Source organism: Triturus cristatus, chromosome 2_2, assembly GCF_964204655.1.
Source record: "Triturus cristatus chromosome 2_2, aTriCri1.1, whole genome shotgun sequence".
NCBI classification, from domain to species: domain Eukaryota; kingdom Metazoa; phylum Chordata; class Amphibia; order Caudata; family Salamandridae; genus Triturus; species Triturus cristatus.
Window position 1 is genome coordinate 217,891,934 of NC_140582.1, and position 27,698 is coordinate 217,919,631.

The window sequence follows — 27,698 nt, forward strand, 5'->3', positions numbered from 1 at the left end:
AACTGCTAGGAAATCCTATTTGCTAGAACCAGGGCCATCACTAGTCTGTTTTCCATTTTCATTTCCATCACTTAGTGTTGTGAGGTCAAGCACTAGACTGAGCCGATTATATATATATGGCGGCCATATTAGGGGTAGACAAAGCACAATCGTGTCCAATGAGAAGACTAGACAGGACTCGTGGCCAATTATAAGAGTAAACAGGACTACCTCTAGCTCACTGCTCTTTTATTATAGGCCACTGTAACAAACGTGACATGGACACGCCCCGAAGGAAAGCAGGGCTTCTCTGTGTGCGACTTAAAGATGTCTGCGTTGGTTGCTTCCCGATAGTACTGCTGTATAAACGAGCGACTGGGAGGTGACTTAGACCAGTGTGAAATATGGCTACAGCTCCTGCAGGGTCAGGTACGTCCGCTTGAAATGCTGCACAGTCAACCAAGGGGGCACCTTGGAGTGTTCTTCAGGTTCAGATAAACGTGCAAGCTTCGCTTTATGGGGAGGCAACTTAAGTAAATATTTACAACTTGTCCTTTCACATAGGTTTGACTACAGCTCTGTTAACTTAAGCGAGCCCTCACTTTTTAGCTAATATTTCTTTGAATTCTGGTCGTCTAGCGTCATTGTTCACTTGTATTAAAGAGGACCTTTTGTTTATAGATTTAAATGCTCCATCGACCCAAGGACAGAGCATCATCCATAGTGCTGTGCAAATGCTTTATTATGTGATGCGCGTAGATTGATGCTAAGGCAGCCAAGGCTTGTTAATTAGGCTTAGAAAAGACTCGGTGATAAAATGTATAAACAATGAACCGTATTTGCAGTGTTTTATGTGGCATGAAAACGGTGGCAAGGGGGTCTTTAAGAGAGACGTGCACAGAGAAGCACAACCAGGAATCCTAAAGACACATGGCCTACGTAATTAAGGGCCTCAGGGAGTTTTGTAATTGCACCGTTCATGCACACAACAAACATGCCTAAAACGAACGAGGTCTACAGGCTTTGCCTGTGCTTGTTAGTAGCATCAAACAAAGGAGTAAAAAAAAAGATTTGTTAAAAATCGAACATTAAAATGTTTCAGTTATGAAAATATGAGACTGTGCATTAAACATTACTAGGGTCTGTGGAAGGGGTAGATGTCTTTCGATTCTTATCACTCCTGTTCTCCCCTTCACTTATGTTTCTGTTGTAAATCAGTTCTTCATGTAACATGGCTGACAGTGGTCGTTAGCCCTTCCTTTGTGTTCTTACCTCCTTAGCTTCACAGAATACCTATGTGTGTTCTACTCTTGTCAGTTGATGGTCTGGTCAGCTGGCGAGGTGTGCACTCAGCTGTGTCTTACAATAAATCTACATGCAACGATTTAGCTGACCAGACCAGAGAAGAAGCAATCACAGCTTTGAGCAGCACCTAGCACTAAGAACCCCAGGCAGCCCATCCACCTACTGCCAACAACGTGGCCACAAGAAGGGGAAAAAAAAAAACGGAAAAACAAGAGAGAACTAAAGAAACGAAGAAACCAATTGTAGTATACTCATAAATGAAGTCCAACTCAAGAAGTATGGTATAAGATGAGTTCTTTATTACAGCCCCCCGCACACGGGAATAACACCACCAACGCTGACAGTCTCCACAGCAGAACTGTCTTACTACAGAACTCACACACACAATACATTCTACAATCTAGAACTGTATGACTCTTATACATCTTAAAGCTATATACTACACAATCCCCCTTCTTTAATGAAAACAAAAAAAAAAAAAAAAAAAAAAAAATGAATAAATAAATAAATAAATGTAACTTAAAATCTACATATTATTAAGTACAATCAAAAATTTCTAGCAATTTTGGTTTCTTGACAATTCTACCACTAGACGTTTTAACAATGTTTTCATCGCAAGACACTTGTGGTAAAACAGGATCCTGAACATTTTGATGATTGCCCCCCAGAGAAACATTTTCATCACATGGAACCTCTGGAACAGGAACACTATCTGGAACAACACTACAATCTTGTGAAACCTCCAAATTAACATCAGAAGATATCCTTTGATTAACATTTTCATCATTTGGATTAGAATCATCAATATGTTGTGACAATTTACATGTATCTAGCCACCAAAAATTCTTGCATTTGTTCCGCTCTTCAGATTCAGAACTATATGAAACTGGTGCCAGACGACTACAATGCCAAACCTCACCATTTTGAAGTAAAGCTGTGTTATTCATAACTTTGACAACCAATTTGGGCTCACTAAACTTGCTTTCAGTCTTAGACACTTTCCTAGCACTTTTAATTCTAACCCATTGACCACTCTGTAAATTAACTTGTTTAGTACCATGTTTTAAATCATAATAGGACTTGTTTCTCATTTGAGAATCTTTGATATTCTCTCTTACAACAGGAATATCACACAAAACCATCCCACTTTTATTCAACCATCCTGGATTAATCTTTGAATGGGGAATCCTCCCTCTCATTAAGGAAAAAGGACTTTTACCAGTAGTACCATGAATAGTACTTCTATAGGCCCAAAGGAGTTTTTTTAATTCTTCTTCCCAAGATAGGTCACCTTTGTTAGCAAGTTGTATGACACCCTTAATACTGCGGTTAGCTCTCTCAACAATACCATTGCCACTAGGATGATATAATGCTGTGAATCTCTGTTGAACCCCAGAAGCACTCAGATAATTTTTCATCTCACAGGATTTGAACTGTACACCATTATCAGATAAGATAAACTTAGGGAAACCTTCTCTTAAAAAGATATCATCTAAGAATGTTATCACTGTTTTGGTAGTGATGGTATCCACAACACACATTTCTAACCATCGTGAAAAGGTATCGACGAGTACCAAAATGTATTTCTGCGAATTATCATGCCAACAAATTGGTCCCATGCAGTCAATAGCTACAACTTCCCAAGGAAAATTGGGGCAACTAGGAGAAGCTAAAGGTGGATTGAAAGTTTTCAATGTTTTATCCGAAACTTCGCACTTAACACACGATCTTACACACCTTTCTACATCTAAGTCAATCTTAGGCCACCAATACAGTTCTTTTAGACGCAATTTGGTGCGAGTGATTCCTGAATGCCCCTCGTGGCCTAAACTAATTATTTTATTCCTTAAGTTTTTCGGTGGTACAATTTTGTCACCCCGTAAAACAAACTCGTCTGAAAGACTCAGTTCATTCCGAACTTCCCAAAAACCACGCAAGTCATCATTCACAAATTTTTTATCAATTCCATTCCATCCTTTCATAATTAATTGTTTAAGAACAAGTAGAATTTGATCTGAATTCTCTGCTTCAAGCCATTCCTCTTTACTAAAACTGCACTGGACTTTTGACGAAATGTGAGCTACTGAGAATTCATTCCAAGGATTCATATCGAGCTCAACTAAAGGTAAAGACATGCGACTCAAAAAATCTGCAGTAAAATTTTTAGCCCCAGGAACGTATTGCACCTCGTACATGAAATCTTGCAATCTCATTGATAACCTCGCTATCCTGGCTGTGGCACTGGTTAACCCTTCAGTGGTTAGTAACTTAGTCAAAGGCTTATGATCACACCGTAAAATAAACTTCCTACCCCAAAGAAATTTTCTAAAATGTTCTAGGGCCCACACACAAGCCAGGGTCTCTCTTTCAACAACTGAATAACGTTCCTCAGTAGGGGTAAGGGATCTTGAAGCAAAGGCAATAATAACTTCTGCATTATTCTCACCCAATTGTGTAAGCACACTCCCTAACCCCTTGCTACTGGCATCAGTGGTGACAATAGTTCGTGCACCAGGGTCAAATCCTTGGAGACTAGGTGCTTGCGCTACAGCTTTTTTTATTTCTTCAAAAGACTTTTGACATGAATTACACCAAATAAATTGTGCCTTATTTTTGAGAAGAGATCTCATTACACAAGTTTTTTCTGAAAACTTGTCCACAAATTTAGAGTAAAACTCTGCTAGTCCCAAAAAGGATCTAAGGTCTTCTTTAGATTTGGGAGGGGGAGCATCTTTAATGGCTCTTACTAAGCTGGCCTTGGGTCTAATACCTAAAGAACTTACTTCATGGCCTAGGTAAGTTACACTATTTTCTGCAAATTTACATTTTGAAAGCTCCGCCGTAACCCCTTTATTTTGTAAGATATTCATGACTTTCCTTAAACGCTCATCATGAACCTTCTTATTAGGACCCATTATAAGAATATCGTCCTGAAAGAAAATTATACCTTGCATATCACCCAGAAGTTCGTACATAAGCCTTTGAAATACCGCAGCCGCGGATGCTAACCCAAATGGCATGCGACGAAATTGGTAACAACCAAAAGGGGTACAAAAGGCTGTAAGGTGTTTACTCAATGGATGTAACGAAACTTGATGATATGCACATGACAAATCAATTGTTGAAAACCATTTAGCCCCTTTGGTGAGTGCAAGCATTTCATCGATTCTCGGGAGAGGAAACTGATCAACAATTATATTCTCATTCAAATATCTCAAATCTATGCACATGCGAATTTTCCCATTAGACCGTCTAGCAATCACTATGGGAGAAATCCATTCAGATGCCTCAATTGGTTCAATAATATTTGCATCTAATAATTTCTTTAATTCATTTTTAACCTCATCTCGAACAATTAATGGAATGTGTCGTACTTTATGAACTCTAGGAACTGCATTGGGTTTGGTCAAAATTTGGTGCGAAAAACCTTTAAGGTTTCCAATGTTGCCACTAAACAATTTTGGAAACTCTTCTAAAACCCATTTCTTAGTATTCTCCGCTTCACACATGACAAGCACTTGCTCAGGACTATTCGGATTCAAAATGATACTTAAAGAACGTTGGTCTCTCCAACCTAAAACTGAAGGCCCATCTTGAGCTACATACAATTTACATAGTGCTCTTCTACCCTTGAACTCAAAAATTAAAGATCTGAAACCCAACATATCAATTTTTTGCCCCGTGAAACTTTCTGGATTCACATCAGTGGGTTGCAATTGTGGACCAATGGCATTAACAAATTTGTCATTCCAAACTGATTTAGCAATGATAGTGAAAGGAGACCCAGAGTCCGCTGCAACCTGTAACACCACACCTCCAAAGGAAATCATACATAAAGGTTTGTTGCTATCATTGCTCGTAATATTGACCACAACATGTTTTGTAATGCCGCTGGAAATACTCGAGTTCTCTGGAGAGTCTTCATCTTCATTGTTGTCTGACAAATCTGAATTGCTGTTAGTGATGCAACTTACATGTGATTTTTTATAACGCTTCCTTCTACAAACTTTAGAAAAATGTCCCACGATTCCGCATACAGAACATTTTGTAGATTTAGCAGGACATTTTTCAAATCTCGCAGTATGCGCAGTACTTCCGCATCTGTAACATACAAAGCCGGACTGAGAAGAAGAATTTTCCTCTTTCTTGGTGTAAGGTGGTTTCCAATTGCTTTGATACGATTTAGATTGTTTGTACGTAACACTTTTGTCTTTTCTGGTGTCAGTAACTTTATTAACAGTGACTGTCTCAGTTGAATGAGAAACAGCTTTAGCACACCTTTCTGACAATTCCGCCTTCTTAACTAATGTAATGATGTCTTTAAGGCTAGAGTCACCTTCAATCCAGAGTTTGTCTTGGATACTTTTATTCTTTGTACACATGACTATTTGGTCTCTAATCATGTCGTCATGTAAAGCCCCAAATTTGCACTTTATGGCAAGATTCTTTAAAGCGGAGACATAATCTTCGATTGATTCATTAGTCTCCTGTTTCCGTTTATAAAATGTGCGTCTAGATACTGCCGCACACACAATAGGTGAGTAATGCTCATCAAGATCAGCAATTGCGCACTTGAACACGTCAACATCTGCGCTCCTCTCATTTTTCTGCATCTGATTATATACCCTGAGACCTTCAGGTCCTAAACAATGCATTAAAATTCTTTTTTTTCTTTCAGGAGACATAATACTACCATTATCCTCCAAGGTAGCAATGTAATTAATGAAATACTCTTTCCATTCTTGCCATTTAATAACGGGTTCTCCAGGATTAACTAAGAATTCTTTTGGATTGCTGAGAGTTATGCTGACATTTGTACTTTGTGAGTTCTTGCTTGCAGTGGAGACTGTGCTAGATTCACCATCCATGTTCACTTAACTTTAAATGTCTACTATAAATAAGTATGGCAAATAATAAAATGGTAATGGAGGAATTTCTATGCAAAACGGTAAATTTCTTGAACTGAAAACTGTCTGAAACGATGTTCCGATCGAAATGCTTCACTTGTATTGCATTTCTAGCACTGATCAGATAACCAAGATGGCCGCCAGGGTCACGTTGCGTGACCTCGTAACACACGTAGACTGACGTATTGCGCGTTGCTCTGCCACCAGCTAGAAGCGTCTTTCAAAGCAAGCTTACGCGCTGAAGAATGGACGTCGTCACTCGCGCGAGGTAAGCAATACTGAAGTCTTAAAATAACTGCCGCACTTTCAAATATACGCAGCACTAGCGTTGGCAGGGTTGACTAAATGGATAAACAAACAAAAAGAAAACTATCTCACGGATTGCTAGCAAGCGCAATTGGACTCACGCACAAGTTGTAACTTCCGTTGTGATTCCTTTCGTCGTATAATCCATAAATTTCCCAAATTGAGTCTGAAATCACGCACTCGTTCCAAACGTTGGCAGGGGGCTGAGCATCCTTGTCGCCAATTCAATGTAGTATACTCATAAATGAAGTCCAACTCAAGAAGTATGGTATAAGATGAGTTCTTTATTACAGCCCCCCGCACACGGGAATAACACCACCAACGCTGACAGTCTCCACAGCAGAACTGTCTTACTACAGAACTCACACACACAATACATTCTACAATCTAGAACTGTATGACTCTTATACATCTTAAAGCTATATACTACACCAATCTACTGCCTATATCTTTACCAAAAAGAAACTATTAACCCGAGCAATGTGTTAAACCTGCCACAAGTATTTCCTAGTTGTCTCTGGAAACTAGATAAACTAGAGGAACACCGGAAAAAGAAAACAATTGCAGGTACCAGTCGCTATTACATTGCTGACAGGTAAAGGAAACAAACTTCTGATGTAACTGGTCTGAATCGTGAGTTAGTTACTTGTCAAAGCTTATTTATCCCTGCATGAGTCATTTAAACTGTTCGCCACTAGATGGTGAATTTACACTATGTAATTGCCAAGCCAGAACAAAGTTTAACTCCGACGATAACTAATCCTGTGTGAAAGTGACCATCAGTTTCAGCACTCTAAAGACTTGCACTTGTTAGTGCTGATCGGGGGCAAGGATCAGGCCCCGGCCTTGTAAAATGGTGTTTGACAGTTGACATAATGTTATGAGAAGGAAAACTCTCGAGGCACACGACCTCTGCATTTTCAAATCGGCAGTCCAATTTCTCCCTTGCCACAAACGAAGATAAAAGAAACTAGATGCCACAACACCTGTCGTCACTTTCCACAACTGTAAGTCAATTGTGACTCTTTGTGCGACCTATTTGTATTTAAAGGAGAAATTAGAGCATAAAAGCGCCGCAAACAGGAACTGTGCAGCTGTTTGAGTGCCTCTCCGATCATGCAGATAGTACGGTTGGTGTTTTGCAGTAGCAAGAAAGGTACAAAGGTACTTTATTTTTAGTTGCCGTGCTTGAACTAAAACAGATTGAATTTTCTTGAACTACATGTGGCAGTTACCTTTTGAGCGGGCACAGTCGCGTGATTGTCCCAGCATTCTGTCCTTCGTGTCCCCATGATGTGAAGCTGACGTTATCTTAGACGTGTTGGACTTCAGCGCGTATGTGGTAGGGACGTCCTAAAGTGACAACGCTCCCAGCAGCCTTCTTGTGTGTGTAAATTCAGATAAGAAAGCATCGTCAGTACAACACAATCAAAGTTGGACTATTATCGGGCGTTCTCATCTTCTGGCGCCTGCATCGGTGTTACCAGGTATAAAAGCCTTCATTATTCACAGTCATCTGGAGTACGCACACCCCAGGCGTACCAACGGTTGGACATTGAAAGTGAGGTATTTCTTAATTTTTATTTTCATTAAACGTTGCCAGGTAACAACGTCACGCGCTAACTTGCGCCACTCCCGCATGCTCTGAATGTTGCCAAGAAGCGGCGTTGCCATGGTACAGTGTCTTGACGCAGAGTGAAGCGTCCATCTTTGGGGTCGTGAGTGAGTGAGAGACCGTGACGCAGAACCCTGATCTAAGAACCGGGAAAGCATAACAAGGAGGGGACAAAGGTCATCCCAGAACAAGGAGTGGACAAAAGTTGTCCCAGAACCAAGAACCACAACAGATTTGTGACAGAGAGGTTCACAGAAGAACCAGGGCTAAGGTCCCAGAACCACGACAGTGCTTTGTGACAGAGAGGTTCACAGAAGAACCAGGACTAAGGTCCCAGAACCACGACAGAGATTCGTGACAGAGAGGTCCCGGGAAGGACCAGGACTAAGGTCGACAAAGATCGCCCCAAGGTTCAAGAACCAGCAGTGGACAAAGGTTGTCCAGAATCAGCAGGAGACAAAGGTCGTCTTAAAACCAGGAGGGGACAAAGGTCGTTCCAGAATCAGTTGTGGACAAAGGTCGTCCAGAACCAGGACAAAGTCCCAGAACCAGGAGGGGACAATGGTCTCAGAGCCACAACAGAGAATCGTGACCGAGAGGCTCCCACGTCTGAAAATTGTGACAGAGAGGTTCCAAGAGAGGACAAGGTCGTCCCAGAATCAAGAGGGGACAAAGGTCGTCCTAGACCAGGAGGGGACAAAGGTCGTCCCAGAACCAGGAGGGGACAAAGGTCCTAGAACCAGGAGGATACAAAGGCGGTTCAATGACAGAAAGCTGGTCAGAGAACCTAGAACCAGAATTCCCACAACCAGAAGGGGACAAAGGTTCCTCCAGAACCAGGAACGGACAAAAGATAGTCCCACAAGAACTATGGTCCCAGAATCACTACACAGAACCCAGAACTACGACAGTGAACTGTGACAGAGAAGTTCCTACAATCAGCAGGGGACAAATATCGTCCCAGAACCAAGAAGGGACAAAAGTGTCCCAGAACCAAGAGGGGACAAAGGTCGTCTCAGAACCGTGAACTGTGACCGAGAGGTCTCCAGAATCAGAAGGGTACAATTGTTTCTCCAGTACTAAGAGGGGACAAAAGTTCCAGAACCAATACCACCGCTACACAAGGCGAGACCACGAACAGTTGATCATTATCAGTGCACTGGAAACTTTGAACAATCTTTTTACTGAACTGTATAACTGTAAGGGGTGTACGGAAATTCCAAGAGCCATAATCCGAGAACGTACACGTCTAGCACTAAACCTAGAGGAAGTTGGACGTCATGTAGCCATTCACAGTCCTTTGAACAAAGCAAGAGTACGGGCGAAAAGAAACACAACAACACCCTTAAAAAAAAAAAAAAAAAAGGATGTGAGACCTGGAACCATCCATCCTATTACAGTGACTTATCAGTGTGTCCAGTTTCTAAACAAAAATAAAATTCAAAGGGGACCGCACTGAGAGTCCAGAACCGAGAAACTATGGGAACTACCAGAGCCACTACAGAACGCCCACCATGGAGACAAAGGTCCTGCAACTTGAACCGGGTTGGTGAGTCCACAAAATTGTTCCTGGAGAACTGTGGGTCATACGAGCCCAGAGTCCAGTTTTTGCGAGTATTGGAGAGGAAGGTGCCATCCGGTGAAGACCGTTTCTGCAGTGATTACTCAAAGATTATCTAGGTGGAAGTGCAAGAGCAACCTGTGTTATGGTTTACACCTGGATCTTGCTGGAAACTGGGAACTTACCGGAGAATTGTGATGTGTACTAGATATGAGGACACAGCGGCATTCTACAGTGCATATAGAGGAACAGTATAAACTTGTTCATTGGGAAATTGCACAGTTGTTGGAAAGGCGGTTGCTAATATATGGAATCCATGTCAGCCTCGCTGATGTGATGGGAACATTTTGCTCAGAGAACATTGGTTATGATTTGGAAGCTGAGAATAGGAACTCACCCCACCAAAGCCTCCACAGATCCACAGTTCCCTTGTGGATGAAGGTATCAAAGGGAAAATCGTGCAATAACATTCAAGCTAGCTCTGTAGCACTGAGAGCCCAAGAAAAGGAAGAAAAAAACTGTCATCGAGATCAGAACCAGAGAAAGAGAACCAGAATTGGGATGAGGGGACCGACAAGTAAAACTGCCCAGAAATTGGACAAAGATGAAGCATGCCGGACCAGCTATCATCTTGTCTGACCACTGCAAACATCACAAGCGGTTTTGCACCTGAAATGTAGAGGAGTACACACAACCATAGTGTATACAGTCAAAACTCTTAAGTGAAAGCATGGAGGCATCTGTTAATTTTTTTTTTTTTTTTTTTTTTTTTTTTTTTTTTTTTTTTTTTTCCCACGACTGGAAGTGGAAGGTAGTGGATTGACTGTCTCTCCCTGTTTGGTCAGCTGGAAGGGAGTTGGTGATGGTGACTCTTTTCAGTCGTGTTGCTCTTGCTCCTCACTTCACCCTTGACCATGTAACGCTTCTCTGCCTTTCTCTAAACGCATCTTTGCCTTCGTGACCTGAAAGTCCGAGAGGTCGCAGACCTCCTACATGTCTTCTTTATTATTGTTGTTGTCTTTCCTGTTTTAAGCTTTCCTTTTGTGTGTTTCGTTTCTTTATTTCCTTGTTTATTTCATTTTTTGTAAAGTAGGAAGATGTGTTGTAAATCAGTTCTTCATGTAACATGGCTGAAAGTGGTCGTTAGCCCTTCCTTTGTGTTCTTACCTCCTTAGCCTCACAGAATACCTATGTGTGTTCTAACTTGTACCGGAGTGTTCTACTCTTGTCAGTTGATGGTCTGGTCAGCTGGCGAGGTGTGCACTCAGCTGTGTCTTACAATAAATCTACATGCAACTAACTAGAAGTGTCCTGAGATTTATCTACAACAGCTTCCTCAGCTACAAGTATGCCCTTTTTTCTCCTAACAACTTTCGGAAATACAAAACACCCATGAGGCACAGGGTCAAGACTGATTTGCATATGGCTGGGTTCAAACTGGAATGGCATGGTGAGCAAAAAAACGATGGATTTAGGCCCAGATCTCTGTACTGGGGTGAATGTATGACATTGTTCTGCATTCTGTCCATCAACTGTTGTTTTTGCATTTGTCACCCCGAGTGGGAAGGGTATGCCCAGACGTGGGTCCTGTGCTCTCCATGCCACTGAAATCAAGCTATCCTGGCTGAAGAGGGGTGATACCCTGAAGCCGGTCCTAGGATGCTTGTTTCCAGTCCAGGGAGGACCTAGTTTGGCAGTTTGGGCTGGACTGTTCCCATGAGGCACAGGGTCATGACTGATTTGCATATGGCTGGGTTCAAAATGGAACAGGTGAGCAAAAAGATAGATTTAGGCCCATATCTCTGTACTGGGGGTGAATGTATGACATTGTTCTGCATTCTGTCCATCAACTGTTGTTTTTGCATTTGTCACCCCGAGTGGGAAGGGTATGCCCAGACGTGGGTCCCGTGCTCTCTATGCCACTGGAATCTAGCTATCCTGGCTGAAGAGGGTGAAACCCCAAAACCGGTCAGATCTCTGTACTGGGGTGAATGTATGACATTATTCTGCATTCTGTCCATCAACTGTTGTTTTTGTTGTTGTTTTTGTAACTTTCGGAAATACACCACCTGCATACGTTTCCTCTTTCCTGTTTTATTGCACTGTCCTACATGTACTTCCCTGTATCACCGCCCCATGCCCCCCCTCTCCTTTTCATACACACACTCCTTATACTTCCTTGTAAACGCTGCATAGTTTTGGGACTGGCCCTGCTTTAACAGCTGTATACACCTCCATAACACACATCACACCTGCCAACTCACACAGTGTGACACCCGATATCGGCTCCCCTACCACGGTGAGTAGCCGATATCACACTGTGGCACGGAAAACGAGCTGAAAACCACTATAAATAGTGTTTTCCAGAGGCTTTGTACTGCTGACGTCCATTAAGGTGTGTGAAAACACCACAGGACATCCGCACCAGCCACGACATGCGTTTTTTCTTCTTTTATTAATTTTTTGGGGGGAGGAGGGGGCTGGGGGGGGTTTAAAAGGGCCTTGTAGGTACTTCTCGGCATGAGGCCCCAACCCCTCCTCACACTGACATTGTTCTTCAAGTTGGCAGGTCATATTCAACTGAAATGCTAATTACAGTTGTCACACATGGTGGTTGTTCTCTGCAGAGAGGCCAAGGACAGGATGAGCATGAAGCATGAACATCTGTATGACTCGCAGACATAGTGAGAAACTTGCACTGCCTTCAGACTTAATTGCAGGGCTCTCAATCATGCCCTGTCATGAACACCGACCCACAATCTGTACTGATCGAAACACCTGGAGGTGACTAATTTCATAATATGCAATATCAACAGTCCTGTGTTACATTGAAGGGGGAAAAAACTACACACGCATCTGGAAAAACAAAATGCTGATAAGGAATGCAAGGTGAAGTAAAACTTGTGAAATGTGCACAGGGATTACACCACTGACATGGATTTTCTTAAGGATTTTTACAGTAGTAGAAACATCGATTAGTGTCTTTTGTGTGTAAAGTTAAGGTTATTAATATAGATTAAGAGAAGGCCCCATTTTCGAAGTTTCACTTAAAGCCCAGGGTCTATGTTAGTTACATTTAACAAGCGGTAGCAACATTTTCTGCTTGCATTTGGAGTCTTGACTATAACATTTGAAATGGCATTCCAAAAAAGCTTTTCCCGATACCCAATCTTAAATCATTAACTAGATGGCCCCTAATTAAAGCCTGCAAGTGTAAAAAAACACCAATACAAAATATACAACTGCATCTATGATTTAATGAGTTTAATGTATGACGAGTCATAAGTATTAGATGAAAAAATCCAATAAGCATTGCAGTGCAAGCACTCTAAGGGAGACGGTTTGTTGCACCAAACATCAGTAACATGAGGTGAGAGAGAAGTACTCCTCTGGGCAAATCCAACGCCCTCTTAAAAATGACAATTTTCACTGAGTATATATTTGCTTTTTAAGCTATAGTGATTTGGGATCATATCCTTGCTTGCTGATTAGTGCTTTTTAATTAGACTGAAAGAAAAAAGTAACTCATTCCTCTCATTGACAACAATTGTTCCTTGTTCCAAATGTTTTTTTTTTTTTTTTGGATGCACATCAATTATTCCCTTTTAAACCCCCAGTAAGCATGACTATTCCTGGTCTCTGCATGACTATTCCTGGTCTCTGCATGACTATTCCTGGTCTCTGCATGACTATTCCTGGTCTCTGTGTAATTCGCTTAGTGTTTGTTTGGGTTCAGCGCCAAGACACATTTTTTTTAAGGTTAACAACTGTTTGTTATTACTAACACATTTATGAAGCAATGTAAGGAGGAACGTGTATATTCCTCTGCGTTAAAAACTCAAAAGACTTCTACTGTGCCATTCTCAGTGATAGAAGATTCTGCCAAACTAATTAGTGTGGACGGCATGTAACGAACGTCATGTGGAGTGAGGTCACAGGGAATTATGTCACCTGAAGTGACATTGCAACCCTATCATAAGGCTGAATTGGCCGTTCCGGGCATTGGGCATTTCCCCGGGAACCTGGAAGGATTGGGGGCCGGTTTTGTAGCCGTGCAGCCATTTTAAAAGCACTACAAAGTTCCTTGTGTATCCAGCAGTGTTCAGGCAACATTCAAGTTTCAAGATAACCCTTGTGATTAATATACCCGCTGAAGAGAGTAGGGAGTTTTGTGAAGTGGCAGATTTGACTCCTCTAAGGTAGTGCTGAGGATTAATATACCCGAGTAAAGAACGCGTACCACTCATATCAATTAACACTATTTTATGTGCATAGCTCAGTGGGTTACTGCTTTTGTCACAGATTCTTTTGATATTGTGCAGTTCATAAGTTACAATCATAATCTAGCACAGTGAGGTATGAACTGCCATCAAAGAGCTGCGTGGGAACTGCATGGTACAGGTTAGAAAGCTATGTTTTTACCCCCCCAGTCTTTCATTATTCTGATGTTGCTAAAAAACATTTGATGGGTAGAAATACATTCTTACTATTCAAGTCAACCCTATCCACTGTATTAAGTTCTGAATACTGAATTTGTGCTTCTCCAGACCAAGCACTCTTAAAAAAGGCCTACCAGTATGGATGACATGAATCCTAAACCTTGTAGTCCCCTTTGCCTTCTATTATATTTTATATACTGTTTTACACAGAGGTGTGTGTGTGTGTGTGATGTAAAGTTCTCTGAAACCCTACACTGGTATAAAAGGTGCTATAAAACAAATGAAATGCATGTGAGAGGGGCTATGACGAGATGAGAGGCACTGTTGGAGGGTGATAGTGAGGGAATCATTGAGGAGCTTCAGCAAAAATTGTTGTATTTTGGTGCATAGCAACGTCATCATTTACTATGCTATAAGAGCGACTGCACCATTTTCTTTCCTACATTTTCTTGAGAGAGGCCCCCCCCCCCCCTCCCTCTTCGTAGTGGTCAGGCTCGCTCGCTGCACTCTATGAACTGTACGGGGCTGGTCTGAGAAAATTTGCCAGGGCTGCCTTTGGTTCCCAGTCTGGCCCTGCCTGTTACTTCCCTTAGTTTAACAGGAATATGCTTGTTTTACAGTAAATGGTTAAATTCGCTATTTTCATTTTGTGTGTGTAGGTACATATTATGTATGTAGTGATATGAATCTTATTTAAAACGCATGTAAAGAAGGCAGCTGTTCGGCACATTTAGGGCTGATAATCTAAATTTAAATTCTTAATGCTGGTCTTAAAAAAAAAAAAAAAAAAATAAAAAAAAAAAAAAAAAAAATCCCTTTCAGGAGCAGGGTGACTTTCTCTTAGTTTTCCATGTCTCGCTCTTAATTACTAGGCATGAAACAAACACTAGCATTGTTACTGTTGACATGCCACTAAGATCTTTCCAGCTGATTGACAGATTCATTCACGTTTCATATAGACGCATACACTGTTGGTGTGCACTGTATCACAGACCCCATTTTTAGGTCTCGCCCAGCAGCGCGCATGCGTTGCTCTGCGAGACTTATTGTAAGGGACTTTCAAAAGCTCACCACACGCGGGTAACCGCAAGCAATAGGCCACACACGCACGAGTGTGGCCTATTGCTTGCGGTTACCCGCACGGGCGCCATATGTTTGGAATTATTGTGCCCAGACACGGCTGCAATAATTAAAAATATATGGCCTCACCACGCGCCCCCCACGTGCACATCATGACGGCTGGGTACTTAATGACTTTTCCACCCAGTGCTCCGGTTACAATGCAGTGAACACATGCACTTTGAAGTCAAGGTAATTTATTGCGGTTTCTCTTCGAGCCTGGTTGCAACGAGACATCGCGGTAGTTTAGGGTCATATTCTTCAACATAGTTCTGTCACTTTTTTTTAGGAATCCATCAATCCCGAGGCTGTGTGTGCGTCAATGAATGCGTCTTTTTCTTAAAAGGTACACAGTCTTCTGTTCATAATTTTGGACCTTTCTAAACTGAGTACCTCATAGTTAGTAGTGGTGGTACATAATTGGTCCTTTTTTTTGTCTTTATGATATACAATCATTTGGAACCTTGGAAATAATTTTGGCCCATATAATTCTACGAAGTAATTTTAAAGATTCACACATCTAAATGGAGAATTTTTGTGTATAAATACATTGCCTCTACATTGTTCATGCCACCACCGCATCACTCGGCGCCACCACCGCATCACTCTGCGCCACCACCGCATCACTCGGCGCCACCACCGCATCACTCGGCGCCACCACCGCATCACTCGGCGCCACCACCGCATCACTCGGCGCCACCACCGCATCACTCGGCGCCACCACCGCATCACTCGGCGCCACCACCGCATCACTCGGCGCCACCACCGCATCACTCGGCGCCACCACCGCATCACTCGGCGCCACCACCGCATCACTCGGCGCCACCACCGCATCACTCGGCGCCACCACCGCATCACTCGGCGCCACCACCGCATCACTCGGCGCCACCACCGCATCACTCGGCGCCACCACCGCATCACTCGGCGCCACCACCGCATCACTCGGCGCCACCACCGCATCACTCGGCGCCACCACCGCATCACTCGGCGCCACCACCGCATCACTCGGCGCCACCACCGCATCACTCGGCGCCACCACCGCATCACTCGGCGCCACCACCGCATCACTCGGCGCCACCACCGCATCACTCGGCGCCACCACCGCATCACTCGGCGCCACCACCGCATCACTCGGCGCCACCACCGCATCACTCGGCGCCACCACCGCATCACTCGGCGCCACCACCGCATCACTCGGCGCCACCACCGCATCACTCGGCGCCACCACCGCATCACTCGGCGCCACCACCGCATCACTCGGCGCCACCACCGCATCACTCGGCGCCACCACCGCATCACTCGGCGCCACCACCGCATCACTCGGCGCCACCACCGCATCACTCAGCATCGACTTTGCACTAGTACACCACCACATCATCAACACTCAGCAAGACCTGAGTATCATTCAGGATCACCTCGGCATCGTCTCCGCACCAGTCACCACCACTACCACCTCCGCATCACTCGGCACCACCTCAGCCTGTTCTCGGAATCTGGCATCTGTTGATTCTCCCCTAGCATTTGGCCGCTGCTAGTGTTATAATTAGGGCTCCCGGTTTTATGGTATTTATTTTTTTGCCATTTCCGTCTGTATTTATCCATATTTATTTTTGGGGCATTTTTTCTGTATTTATCCATATATTTTTACCACAAGCAAAAGAAGACGCTACGGCTAGTATTTTTCCACATTTATTTAAATTGACAATGCACACATGCGCAAACTAGCGATTTGTTGTGGCTTTAGCAGTGCTTTAAATGGTCCGGTACTGAGTAATTTGAAAAGGGGAGTACCTGTGCTTCTCAATTCTGCTATAAAACACTTTAGGATAGAGTGCCAGCACTTATCAGGAGCAAACGTGCCAGCGCTTCTGCATTTCCATCTAATGCCCTGGGGTGGAGGTTGGTTATAATGCGTGGAATCCAGGCCGCCAGGGGGGGCTAATTCTTCCAGCAATCGGCAGAGTGAAGATACAGGGGCTCTAAGAGGGGGGGAAAGAACAATAAAGCCTCGTTAAAGAGTAAATGGTCTTTTAAAGACCTGCGAAGTACTCGGGTGTTGGTGCAATAAGACGGATGCCAGACCGTGGGAGTCGCACGTCGTCCATACTCGTAGGCTGTACATTGTAGGAGTGCTGGGTGTGGAGCAGCAAAACTCAGAACTGTATAAGAAACAGCATAGTTGGGAGTTCTCTTGGATAATAAGAATCGATTTCTACCCAAATTACCCCTTTTGCAACTTTAATCTATGCTCTAATGTATACTTTGCAGTGGATAGGCAGTTCTACGACCGGAATTAATAGCTCACTGTTTTGTATTAAGAATTTTAAAGTTTGTAATGCTTGGGTGGCTAAATTAATGAGAACTGCTTATCAGAAAGCTCCTATTGTGCACGGGTCTCTGGAGCATTTCCATTCTCAAACTTTAGGGACAAGTGGGCAAAACCATATTACCGATCTCAAAATGCCTTAAATAGGAAAGGTGCCTGCTTTTCATTCTCTCAGTTAAATATCCTCCTAGGCACGAAATGTGATCTATTACCTTCCCGGGGTGATTCCGAATGCTAATGAATACCCTTCAGCAGGCAGATAGCCGTTTAACACAATTACCTTCATATTGCGGGTTAGAACCTTTGTGGACAATGGGGAATTGCAAAGCCAGCCCCGTTGCAGACAGAATGTCCTCGCATAAGATTGATTGTATCAGGCGCAACTGCAGCCAAATTTCGGGGGTGGGGGAATTCTAAAAATTTCGTGGGGGGGGCTGATTATTCCAGCAATATGCAGAGTGGAGAGATGCAGGGGCTCCAAGAAAGGGTGAAAACACAACAAAGCCTCGTTAGCAAAAAAAATGGTCTTTTAAAGACCTGTGAAGTGCTCGGGTGCGGCTGTGTTGTGTGTGCCAGGGACGCTGTCAGGGGTGCAAATGCCCTTTGAGCCCTATGGCCGTTGCGTGCCTGCTACTTAGTCATCGTGTAACGCGCAAACAGGTTATATGCCTGTTGGCACATAGTAACCAAAGACTTCAAATATCAGTGGGAGATGGGTTTCTGTGCTCTTAAAACGTGGTGTACCATTTGACAGGGCGTTTATACACTTTGTTGTTTATTGTCTGCTTCTTTGGGGACAGGAGAGATGGCTGTGACACCAGCAGGGCATGATTTAAACAAAGCATGTTTACGGTATGTTGTGCCCCCAGCTTCCTCGGAGTTCAACATACAGTCCTAAAGCACACGAAGCAGGTATTGGGAAATCGACGAGGGATTATGGGCCGCGCCTCCCCGCCTCGTCTTTGTCACTAAAAGAGCCTGGTTGGAAGGATTAGAAGGAATTTCCAGCAGCATGAAGGAGGCATGGCGAGATAACTCAGGATTCGAACACGGCAGCGTGGCAAAATTTGCGTCTTTTGCCATTTTTACATATAAATACAGACAAAGGAAAAATTGTTTTCCGTCTGTATTTATATGTAAAAATCCGTTTAAACGGAAAACCGGGAGCCCTAGTTATAATACAGGTACTAGTTCCAAACCTTCACCCTCCGATTGTTTATGCCCCGTCATAAAAAAGCTTTAACAAACAACCATCGGAATTGGCAGAAACAAGTTGCCAGTATTGCAAGAACAAAAGAAATCTGAGAATTTTTTATTGTAAATACTTTTTTTAATATGGTCGTTCAGTTGTACATAATGCCTTCTTGGTCATATATAAGGTAACAAAAATGCTTCTGACACTTTTTTATTAACTTTTCAGCATGCTGAACAGCAGCCACACTTCTCTACAGCACAGCTTAAAGACATTGGCCAAAGTCAATAGCTCTGGTTAAACACTTATAAGGCCCCAAAGGCGAGACCTATTGGCTATGCCAATGCTTTTTAGCTTTCAGGATTTCAAACCGCACCTTGACTAATTCCCTTGGGTTACCAGCTACCATAATTACCTAGTTTGTCTGCCAGGAGAAGTGATCTAACACGAGAAGGTACTTTTAGGATTTATTCTACTTTCTCTTATTTGTGTCTGATTTCTTTCTACAGAAAATTGTGAATCTTGTTTAATAAAACAGAGCAACTGATATTTATCTTGTAATGGGTGACTTGAGCCCTTTTTCCTCCTAGTCTTATGGTTATAATTCAACAACTCCATGGTTTTGTCATGTTGCATCATGGAAGACTATGGATTGAAAGATGTTTGGTCCCATGACTTCATCTGAGAACAGGCCTTCTCCTGCTACATCATAAAATCCATGGTACATAAATATAGTGGGTATGCCAGATACGAGCCAGTCCATGTTAGTGTGAACCCAGGCCCTCTAGCCATGTCCATTGCACAAACAAGCACAGGGGCGCAACTAGACCCGACTTTCGGGGGGACTCTTCAGTCATTGGGGCGGGAGGAGCATTTCAAGCAATGTAGGCGTAGATATCTTCACAACCAATATGAGGGAATGAAATGGCAAACTGCAGTTTCAACGTATTAGACCAACACAATCTTATTATGAGTTACAGACTGGAGTCCGTATTTAACCCTAGATTCCACTCTTGGGCTCGGTTATTTGGTGGCAGGCCTACTTGCTGATGTCATATTGTTGATGGGCTGTTTTCGATTTTGTGAATGTGGATATTTTGATTTGTGACGTGTTTATTTTGCTTTAGTTATATATCCTCCATTAGTTGACTTGGAAATATTCTCAGATTGAGTATGAATCAAAGCCAGATGAGTTTTCATAGTTATGCATGATTTGTTTAATATTGGCTTAACAGTAACACTTGAAATTGAAGGAGCAGATTGGGTGCAATATAGAACTAAGGTAAATGTTAAAGGTGGGGATAAAGATATTTGGTACATTAGTTGTGAAATGAAGGGAGCTGACAAAGGGAGCAGAGAGATGATGATCTGTCTGGTAGAAAAGATGCAATCTGCTTCAGTTATGCGTCCTGCAGTCTGATGTTGTCAAGTCTCTGTAGAAGCTTGGGGCGGGGAATAGTATCAAAGGCAAGGGCGAGACTAAGTAAGAGGTGTGGCGACACTACAGTTTTAAAACACTGTTTTAAAATCATGCCATGAGAACATCACTGCTGCTTCTGTGCCTTTGTTTTGGAAATCTCAAAGCAGGTTATTTTCTTTGAATGTAGGTATGTTTTGAGGCAGATCTTTCAATTATTCTATCTTTTTTGACTAAAAACAGTCTATTGGCCAGTGACATATATGTAGTGAAAAGACCGTAAGACCATATTAATTTAGGATGCACATAATATTGCCTGTACATGCTGTTGAACTGAGTGTGTTCCCTGCGGGGTGTGCAGTCATGCTGCTATGCCATGAGTGCTTGATGTGACACTTATATTTCAGTTCTTGACTTTTAAATCCTTTAAAAGCCCTTTCAGCCTAATGAGCGTTGTGCACCTGAACAAGGACAACCAATATACACTATACCTATCAAGACCTCCAATGTATATCGCATGCTCTACTACCCCTTTCTTCCCAGGACTTTTTTTATTTAGTCTAAATTGTATTACTTTAATATGGCTACATCTTTCCTACTTGAACAATAATGACCATGTTGCAGCTGCACAATGTTACCTGCCATACTCTGCTAGCAGTCTGTTAATTAATCTATTCAACAACATTTGTAGCACCTAGATTATATGATTTTCAAAGTGCAGTCTTCAATTGTGTACAGACAGGCATTATTTGTGTTCTTCAGTCTGGTTAGATTGATATGTAGCTAATCACTGACTATTGTATCTCCATTCTTAATGACACCACCTCTTTGAACTTGAAGGCTGCTAGTTCAAATTCCGTTGTTGCCTCTGGTTGTTGGATAGATGTGATGTTTAGCACGTTGGTTGCTATCCAATATAATTACTACCTGTGTCATCCAAGTCTAGAAAAACATCCAAAAGAGTTTACATTATAGAAGCCAATAAATTCTTAGAATGTCAGATATCACAATTTCAAAGTCATGCTGCTCTCTTAGACACAAATCAATAGTTGGCCCATGTGGTCAAAAAGATGCATATTACTTAAGAATCTTGGGTGCAATTGCATGTGCTGGATGATTACAGAAAATTAGAGACCCCGGCTCTCTTACATCTTAGTTACATCAAATCTATGAAAAGCTGTTCAGGTAAATACACACATACAATTTTTACCATTTATTAAGCACAACTCAGATTATCCACCTTTGTAGTGATGGGAAAGATGGTGTCAAATGACAGCACAGTCCTTGTACATTATGTTGACTGGCGAGCTCGCATGACCTACTGTTTCTCTTACACTTGATCAATTGAATCCCTTTGTCATTTGGAATAAATGTTTCACCTCCTCCATTTTGTTTGCCGCTCTTTGATGTTTATTTAGGTTTTACTAAAGTTCTAAGTATTGCTGTGCCATGCAAATCCTGGATACCAATCCAACATGCAGACATGAGTAGTTTGTTAAATGGTCTTTTTCCAATTCAGTTGACCGTGTTCTAACATCTACCCTAATTCTTCTTTGAAAAGCCCACTTTTAAAGTGTTCTTGTACTCAAGATGATTTTTTATTTTTAGCAATTGATTCTTTATTTTATAACCTAGGGTCCTTGCAGGCAGTGTATCCTCCCAGTTTTGTTTTTTAGGCTCTCTTGCTTTCAAGAAATGTGCTCTCTTGCATCTTTAACATCTAGTAGAAGAATATCTGTTGAAAGAGGCTGGGCACACTATACAGAAGACTTTTAATTGATTTTGCCTGCACTCCGGCAGGCAGTGTTTTTGCTGGTCTTGGTGTGGCATGTTGGCTCTTTTCCAGTATTGGAATGGATTTGACCTCTTAGTTCTGTGTCCATTGGTACTTAGCTCAGAAATTTCGGAGCATCCTATGTAGATAGAATTGGGAAAAAGAAGTTTTGCCATAATGATTGCACATATTGAGAGTTGTGATACCATGTTGCCCAGAAAGGAAGTACTATTTTTGCCCATTATAGTCAAAAGTCAAACATTCAGTAAGTTGGGGCATAGCGGTAATGAATGGTCTCGCTCACTTGCAAAACTGTGCCTTTCATTCTAATGAGGGGCAGTTGATTCTCCCTCATCCAGACGTAACTCCTCATCCTTTTTCATTTCAACCAGCAACTAGACGTTTCTTGAAAATAATGGTGAAAAAATCAACAAAAGAGAAGAGGTTCATGCTAGCATCGTCCTGTTTCAGCTATGCAGCCATGAACATGACGCGTGCCGCCATATAGTTTACTTAAATACTTAAAGTGAAAAGGCATGAACATGGAAAACGCACTGCCTAGGGATATAATTACAGGCGCAAACATATAGTGTTACTTATAAACACTTCAGAACAATAATATCAAGCCATAAAAAAATTATATACCGCTACAATTTCTTACTAAAATTGTGCAATTTCATTAAATTATCACAATGTACATGATTTAAAGGTAACTACTGTGTTCCTTGGTACGCGGCTAGTGATAATATTTTTACTCATTCATATCGCCCAAAGGGCTACGGCTAGCCACACAAATCCCTCATATTACACTATACCGCCCTGGTGAGCTCAGCTAATGGTGATTAGAACGTCTCTAACAAGTTGTTATCGGAAATGCTTCCAGTTCATCATGGCTGCTACTAGCAGATATCGCCCTTTCCACTCCATACCCCTCCATTTGACTCTGCTTCCAATTCATATCCTCACTTGTTTGAATCAAATGAAAAATCTTCCAAACTAATTCTAAAAATAGGACTTATTGGATTCTTAAGCCTGTAATCGTAGCAGCCCAGGCAGTGTTTTGAAAGACCAGTTATGAAAAACATATTTTGAAAACCGTACAGCAACAATACAATTAAAATCGGCTAGAACAGGGGCAGTTCACAAATGAACATACATTTTCTCATCAATATTGAGACCCAAAGGTTTCCTTGAATCCCTTTCGAAAGTACACAGTGACTCTAGCTTTCTAAGCTCTTTTCCCTATCTCCTTCTCCTGCACTTCTTGGTACATTGTCAGGCACACTGTACCATAACCGTATCTTGTCCCCTTTATGGAAGTTCTGAAAGTGCCAAGCCACAGGGTAGCTAGAGTCCTTTCTTACAGCCCTCAAATATTGTAGGATTCGTTTTTTGTACAGGCAGGATGGTACTGCCTGTTTATTTTTTGGGGCCAGGGACACGTCTGCATGTAGACTGCAAATTCAGTTTTACAGTTAAGGCCATTTTTTATCTTAATTTATTATTGAAAGGAGTCCTAATTTCTTTAATACTTACTTCATGTTGACATGGTTTACACTTAGTACACTTGGTATAACCTTCTTTGGGTTTCAGCCATATTCCTTTCTCCTCTTTAACCTCACTATTTGGTCTCTCACCGAATACTCCATCCTGAATGAATATAGGGTCTCCTAGTTACTCTTTCCCTATTCTGGGATAATTCCTAATAAGGTGGCTGTGCTTATTCAAAATAGATCTAAGTTTCTCATGTTGATTGCGGTAAATATTGATGAATCTGCACTTCTTCTTGTATAGGGCCTTTTCCCTCGTACATTTATTCACCATACTTCTTGTTGTACTGAGTACCTCTTCCAGAATGATATATGATATAGATAAAGGTTTGGGTCAACTCTATTCTATTTTTGGGTCTCAATGAGTGCCATTTAATCTGTGCTTCTTTCCATGATCGCATACAGATTTGGGCAATGGGTTGCAGCATTTTCCACATAATTATGGATTTGCCAAATAATCCATCATCTTCTGCAGATTTACAATAAAAATGGTTTCTAGCTGAAACAGTTCAAAAGTTACTAAAAACGCAGCAACACATAGTGCCTCGCAGTGGAAGGCCATTTGCAAAGGTTAACTGGTCACCTTTCTGTTGCTTTTTGCTATATTTGGGTCTTAACCTCTTCGACGCGCATGACGGAACGGTTCCGTCATGCACGTCGGTTGCGCTGTGCGCATGACGGAACCGTTCCGTCATGGCCCCGCCCGCGCACGGAACCTTCAGCGTGGCGCGGAAATCCGCGCCGAAGGGGTTAAACTGGTACCCGTGAGGTGCAACCAATGCCAAAACCGTGTTTACAAGTGTATGTGACAAAATAATGAAACCATGTCCCAAAATGTGAGCATTACACCACATAATTTGCATTTTCTTGCTGCATAATTTGGCTCTCCCCTGCCGCATAATTACAGTAACCCCGATTAAAAGCCAGACTTATTGGCATTGCCTAGGTTTCTTTTTCTTGTCATTTACAGACAACTTGTGCATTTCTAATCTGACAAAAGTAAGCCACATGTGGAAGAAAAATCGGAAACTATATGAGCTATTCATATCTTAGCTAAGGCAGCTTGACCGCTCTCTGGGTGATGTCTACCGCTACTTCATATCTGGAATAATGAACCTCTTCAGTCATACATTGAAAATAATTTAGCAAGTCACCTTAGAGTTCTGTGTTGTTGTTTTAAACGCGCTCAGCCTGCTGCCCAATGTCTCTACATAGCCACAGAATTCCTCCTTGACTCGCAGTATCCCTTTCCTGTACTGCTGAAGGTACATTATGTAATGTGTAATGCCGTGTGTCTTTTTTGGGAGCAGCAGAAGTGGGGGAAAACCAATATCATAGCTGTCATTGCTAACATTGAACACAATGATGAGTGCACTTCAATACAGGGGCACAGAGTAGCAAATGTATCTACTCGTTATAGCTCACCCAAACCTTTCTGTGCTTATTATAATCACATAGTTGTAAAAACGTTATCTGGTTACAATGTAAATCCATTAGCTGTCCGTGACCCCTGAAATAATTTGTGGCTACATGCCTGTTATTCCAATAATCCTTTCTCTTTAAAAGCCTGACAGGTAAAGCAGCAAAGGTTAACGAGTAGGCTGTACGTATTGAGAATTCCAGTTTTGTGTTTTTGTTGTTGTTTCATTTATAGTTCTATTCACTAAAAAACAAAGGTTACAGCGATGTTATAGTTAGAAAATAGATTTTAAAAAACCTTAGAAATTCACTGGAAAAAAACAAAGGTTACAAGGACATTCTAGTTCGGCTCGGATTATACATGCACAAAACCATAGAAATTCAGCAGTTATAGTTAACTGAGCTAACTATAACTTGCACCCACGTAGTGCACTTCTTGGGTGTGTGGTTGGGCGCCTCAGTGGTTGTATCTCTGTGTGTGCGGGTGTTTGAGAGGCTGCATCTTTGTTTGGCTGCGTTTGTCAGTAACTGTATTTGTGTGTATCTGGTTGTGTCCATATCAGTGTTTGCCTGGGTGTGAAAGTGACTCTATCGATGTGAGTGACTATGTTATTGGGTGTCTGACTGTGTGTGTATATTGGTGTTTCTCTGGGTGTGTCAGTGTCTGCAACAATGTGTGCCTGGGTGTGTTAGTGTCTGTATATGTGTGTGTACTGGGTGTGTCGGTGTCGGTGTCTGTATCAGTATGTGTATGGGTGTTTGAGAGGCTGTATCAGTGTTTGGCTGAATGTCCAAGTGGCTATATCGATATGTGAGTGGCTGTATGGCGCTCTGAGCGGGTGTGTGAGTGGTTTTGTGGGTGTATGACTATATCTGTGACTTCCTGTATGGGTGGGTGTGAGTTTTATGGGGGGGGTATGTGGGTGTATGAGTGGTTGTGCGGGTGTGTGAGTAGCTGTATGGGTGAGTAACTGGATGTGAGTATCATTGTATAGGAGTATAAATGAGTGTGTGAATTTGTAAGCGGATTCTTTTTTTAATTTTTTTTTATTGTAGTTTGTTACACCCTGGCAATGTAATGTTATGAAACAACACTGAAATTACTTGTTAGTAAAATGCTTTACTCCAACACATGGTGCCATTGTTCTGTATAAAAAGAAAAAGTGAAATATGAATTCTTTTAAATTTAAAAAAAATAAACTAATATCAACAATGCATAACATCATAATTCAAAGGAATCTGTGGGTCTGTAAGTGGATGCATTGGTCTGTGAGTGGGTGTGTGATGCAAGTAGGTGTGTGATGTGAGTACCTGAATGGGTCTTTGAGTGGGTCTGTGAATACATGTATGGGTGTGTGAGAAGGTCTGTCAGTTCCTGCATGGATTTATGAGTTGGTGTGGGAGTGCCTGCATGGCTTTACAAGTGGGTCTGTGAGAGCCTATGTGGCTCTGTCAGTAGGTACGAGATTGCATGTGTGGGTCTGAGTGGTTGTTTGAATGCCTATGTGGCCGTGTGAGTGGGTCTATGAGTGCCAGCATAGAATTGTGAGTGGGTGTGTGAGGGCCTGTGTGGGTCTGTGATTGGGTGTGTGAGTTGGTTTGTGAGTGCCTGTATTGGTTTGAGTGGGCGTGTCAATGCCTGCATAGGACTGTGTGTGGGTGTGGTGGGAGTGGCAATATGGGTCTGTGAGCTGATGTGAGTTCCTGTGGGGGTTGTGGTTGTGTGAGTGCCGGTGTGGTTCTGTGAGTGTCTATTAGGGTCGGTGAGTGGGTCTGTTTGTGTGAGTGAGAGGGTCTGTGAATGAGTGTGTGTGGGTCTGTGTGAGTGCCTAGGTGAGTGGGTCTGAGTGCCTGCATGGCGCTGTGAGTAGGCGTGTGAATGCCTGTATAGGTCTGTGAGTGGGTGTGTGACTGCCTGTGGGTCTGTAAATTGGTGCGAAAGTACATGTGCGAGTGTTTGGGTGGTCGGAAAGTGTGTGGGTTTTTAAAATTTATTTTTTAAAGTGCGTCAAGATTCATGGATCTGTCGCGGGTTTACACAGGGGTGCCGCGCTGAGCCTCATGGGGGATCCTCAGATTCCCAAAATGGAGGAAAAAAGTATAACTCCTTTTTGTACCCAACATAGGTCCCTCTATCACTTCTCTAACACACCCTTGGGGCCAGGGTACCTCTACCCTGACCCCATAATCAATTTTCAGATACATTTTAAGACCCGGGAGCTGTTCCCCCCCCCCCCCCCATACTTAAAATGGTGGCTGCATCCTTCCGGTCAGGTTGTGGTCAGCTAACCACGGCGTTGCTGGTGGCGTGTGACTTTGCGGATCCGCTACGGAGGATCCACGAATGGTCGCGTCTCTAGATATACAATTTCGTTTTTCCTCTAATCACTCTGCTGATTGCTAATCACTACTGAACAGATTTATACCAAATCACAAAAATGTCTGTTTCTGGACCAAGAGCTACCTCTCTGCCAAATTTGGTGTAATTCCGTCAAGTAGTTCAGGCTGTAGTAGTGTTTAAATCCCTATTGTATGTGAAATGCACATTTCTTAACCCTCTCTCCGCCTTTTCTCGACCTCCACTTGACAGATCACTCCGAAACGTTCCATGCAGAACTAAACATACTGTGCCACTTTTAAAAAAAAAAAGTAAAGATTTGTCAAACTACGCCAAAGTTATAAGCAAGTCTGTTAGACCTGTCAGCCCTTTGGCAGTTCCCTCCTCATTTTATTATTTTTTTGTCCCTTTCCCCCCCCTTCTCATTTTTTCTGTCTACCAAACTTTTTGG

The 27,698-nt window shown here is 42.4% G+C and overlaps 1 protein-coding gene across 1 annotated transcript in view; it reads left to right on the forward strand.

Annotated features, from left to right (window-relative positions):
• The first annotated feature begins 219 nt into the window (after positions 1-219).
• INIP (INTS3 and NABP interacting protein) overlaps positions 220-27,698 on the forward strand; it is a 70,188-nt gene continuing 42,709 nt past the window's right edge. The window contains exon 1 of the mRNA XM_085641261.1: positions 220-408. Coding sequence (XP_085497387.1) covers positions 384-408 — 25 coding nt within the window. The 5' untranslated portion in view covers positions 220-383. The remainder of the gene's footprint in view (positions 409-27,698) is intronic.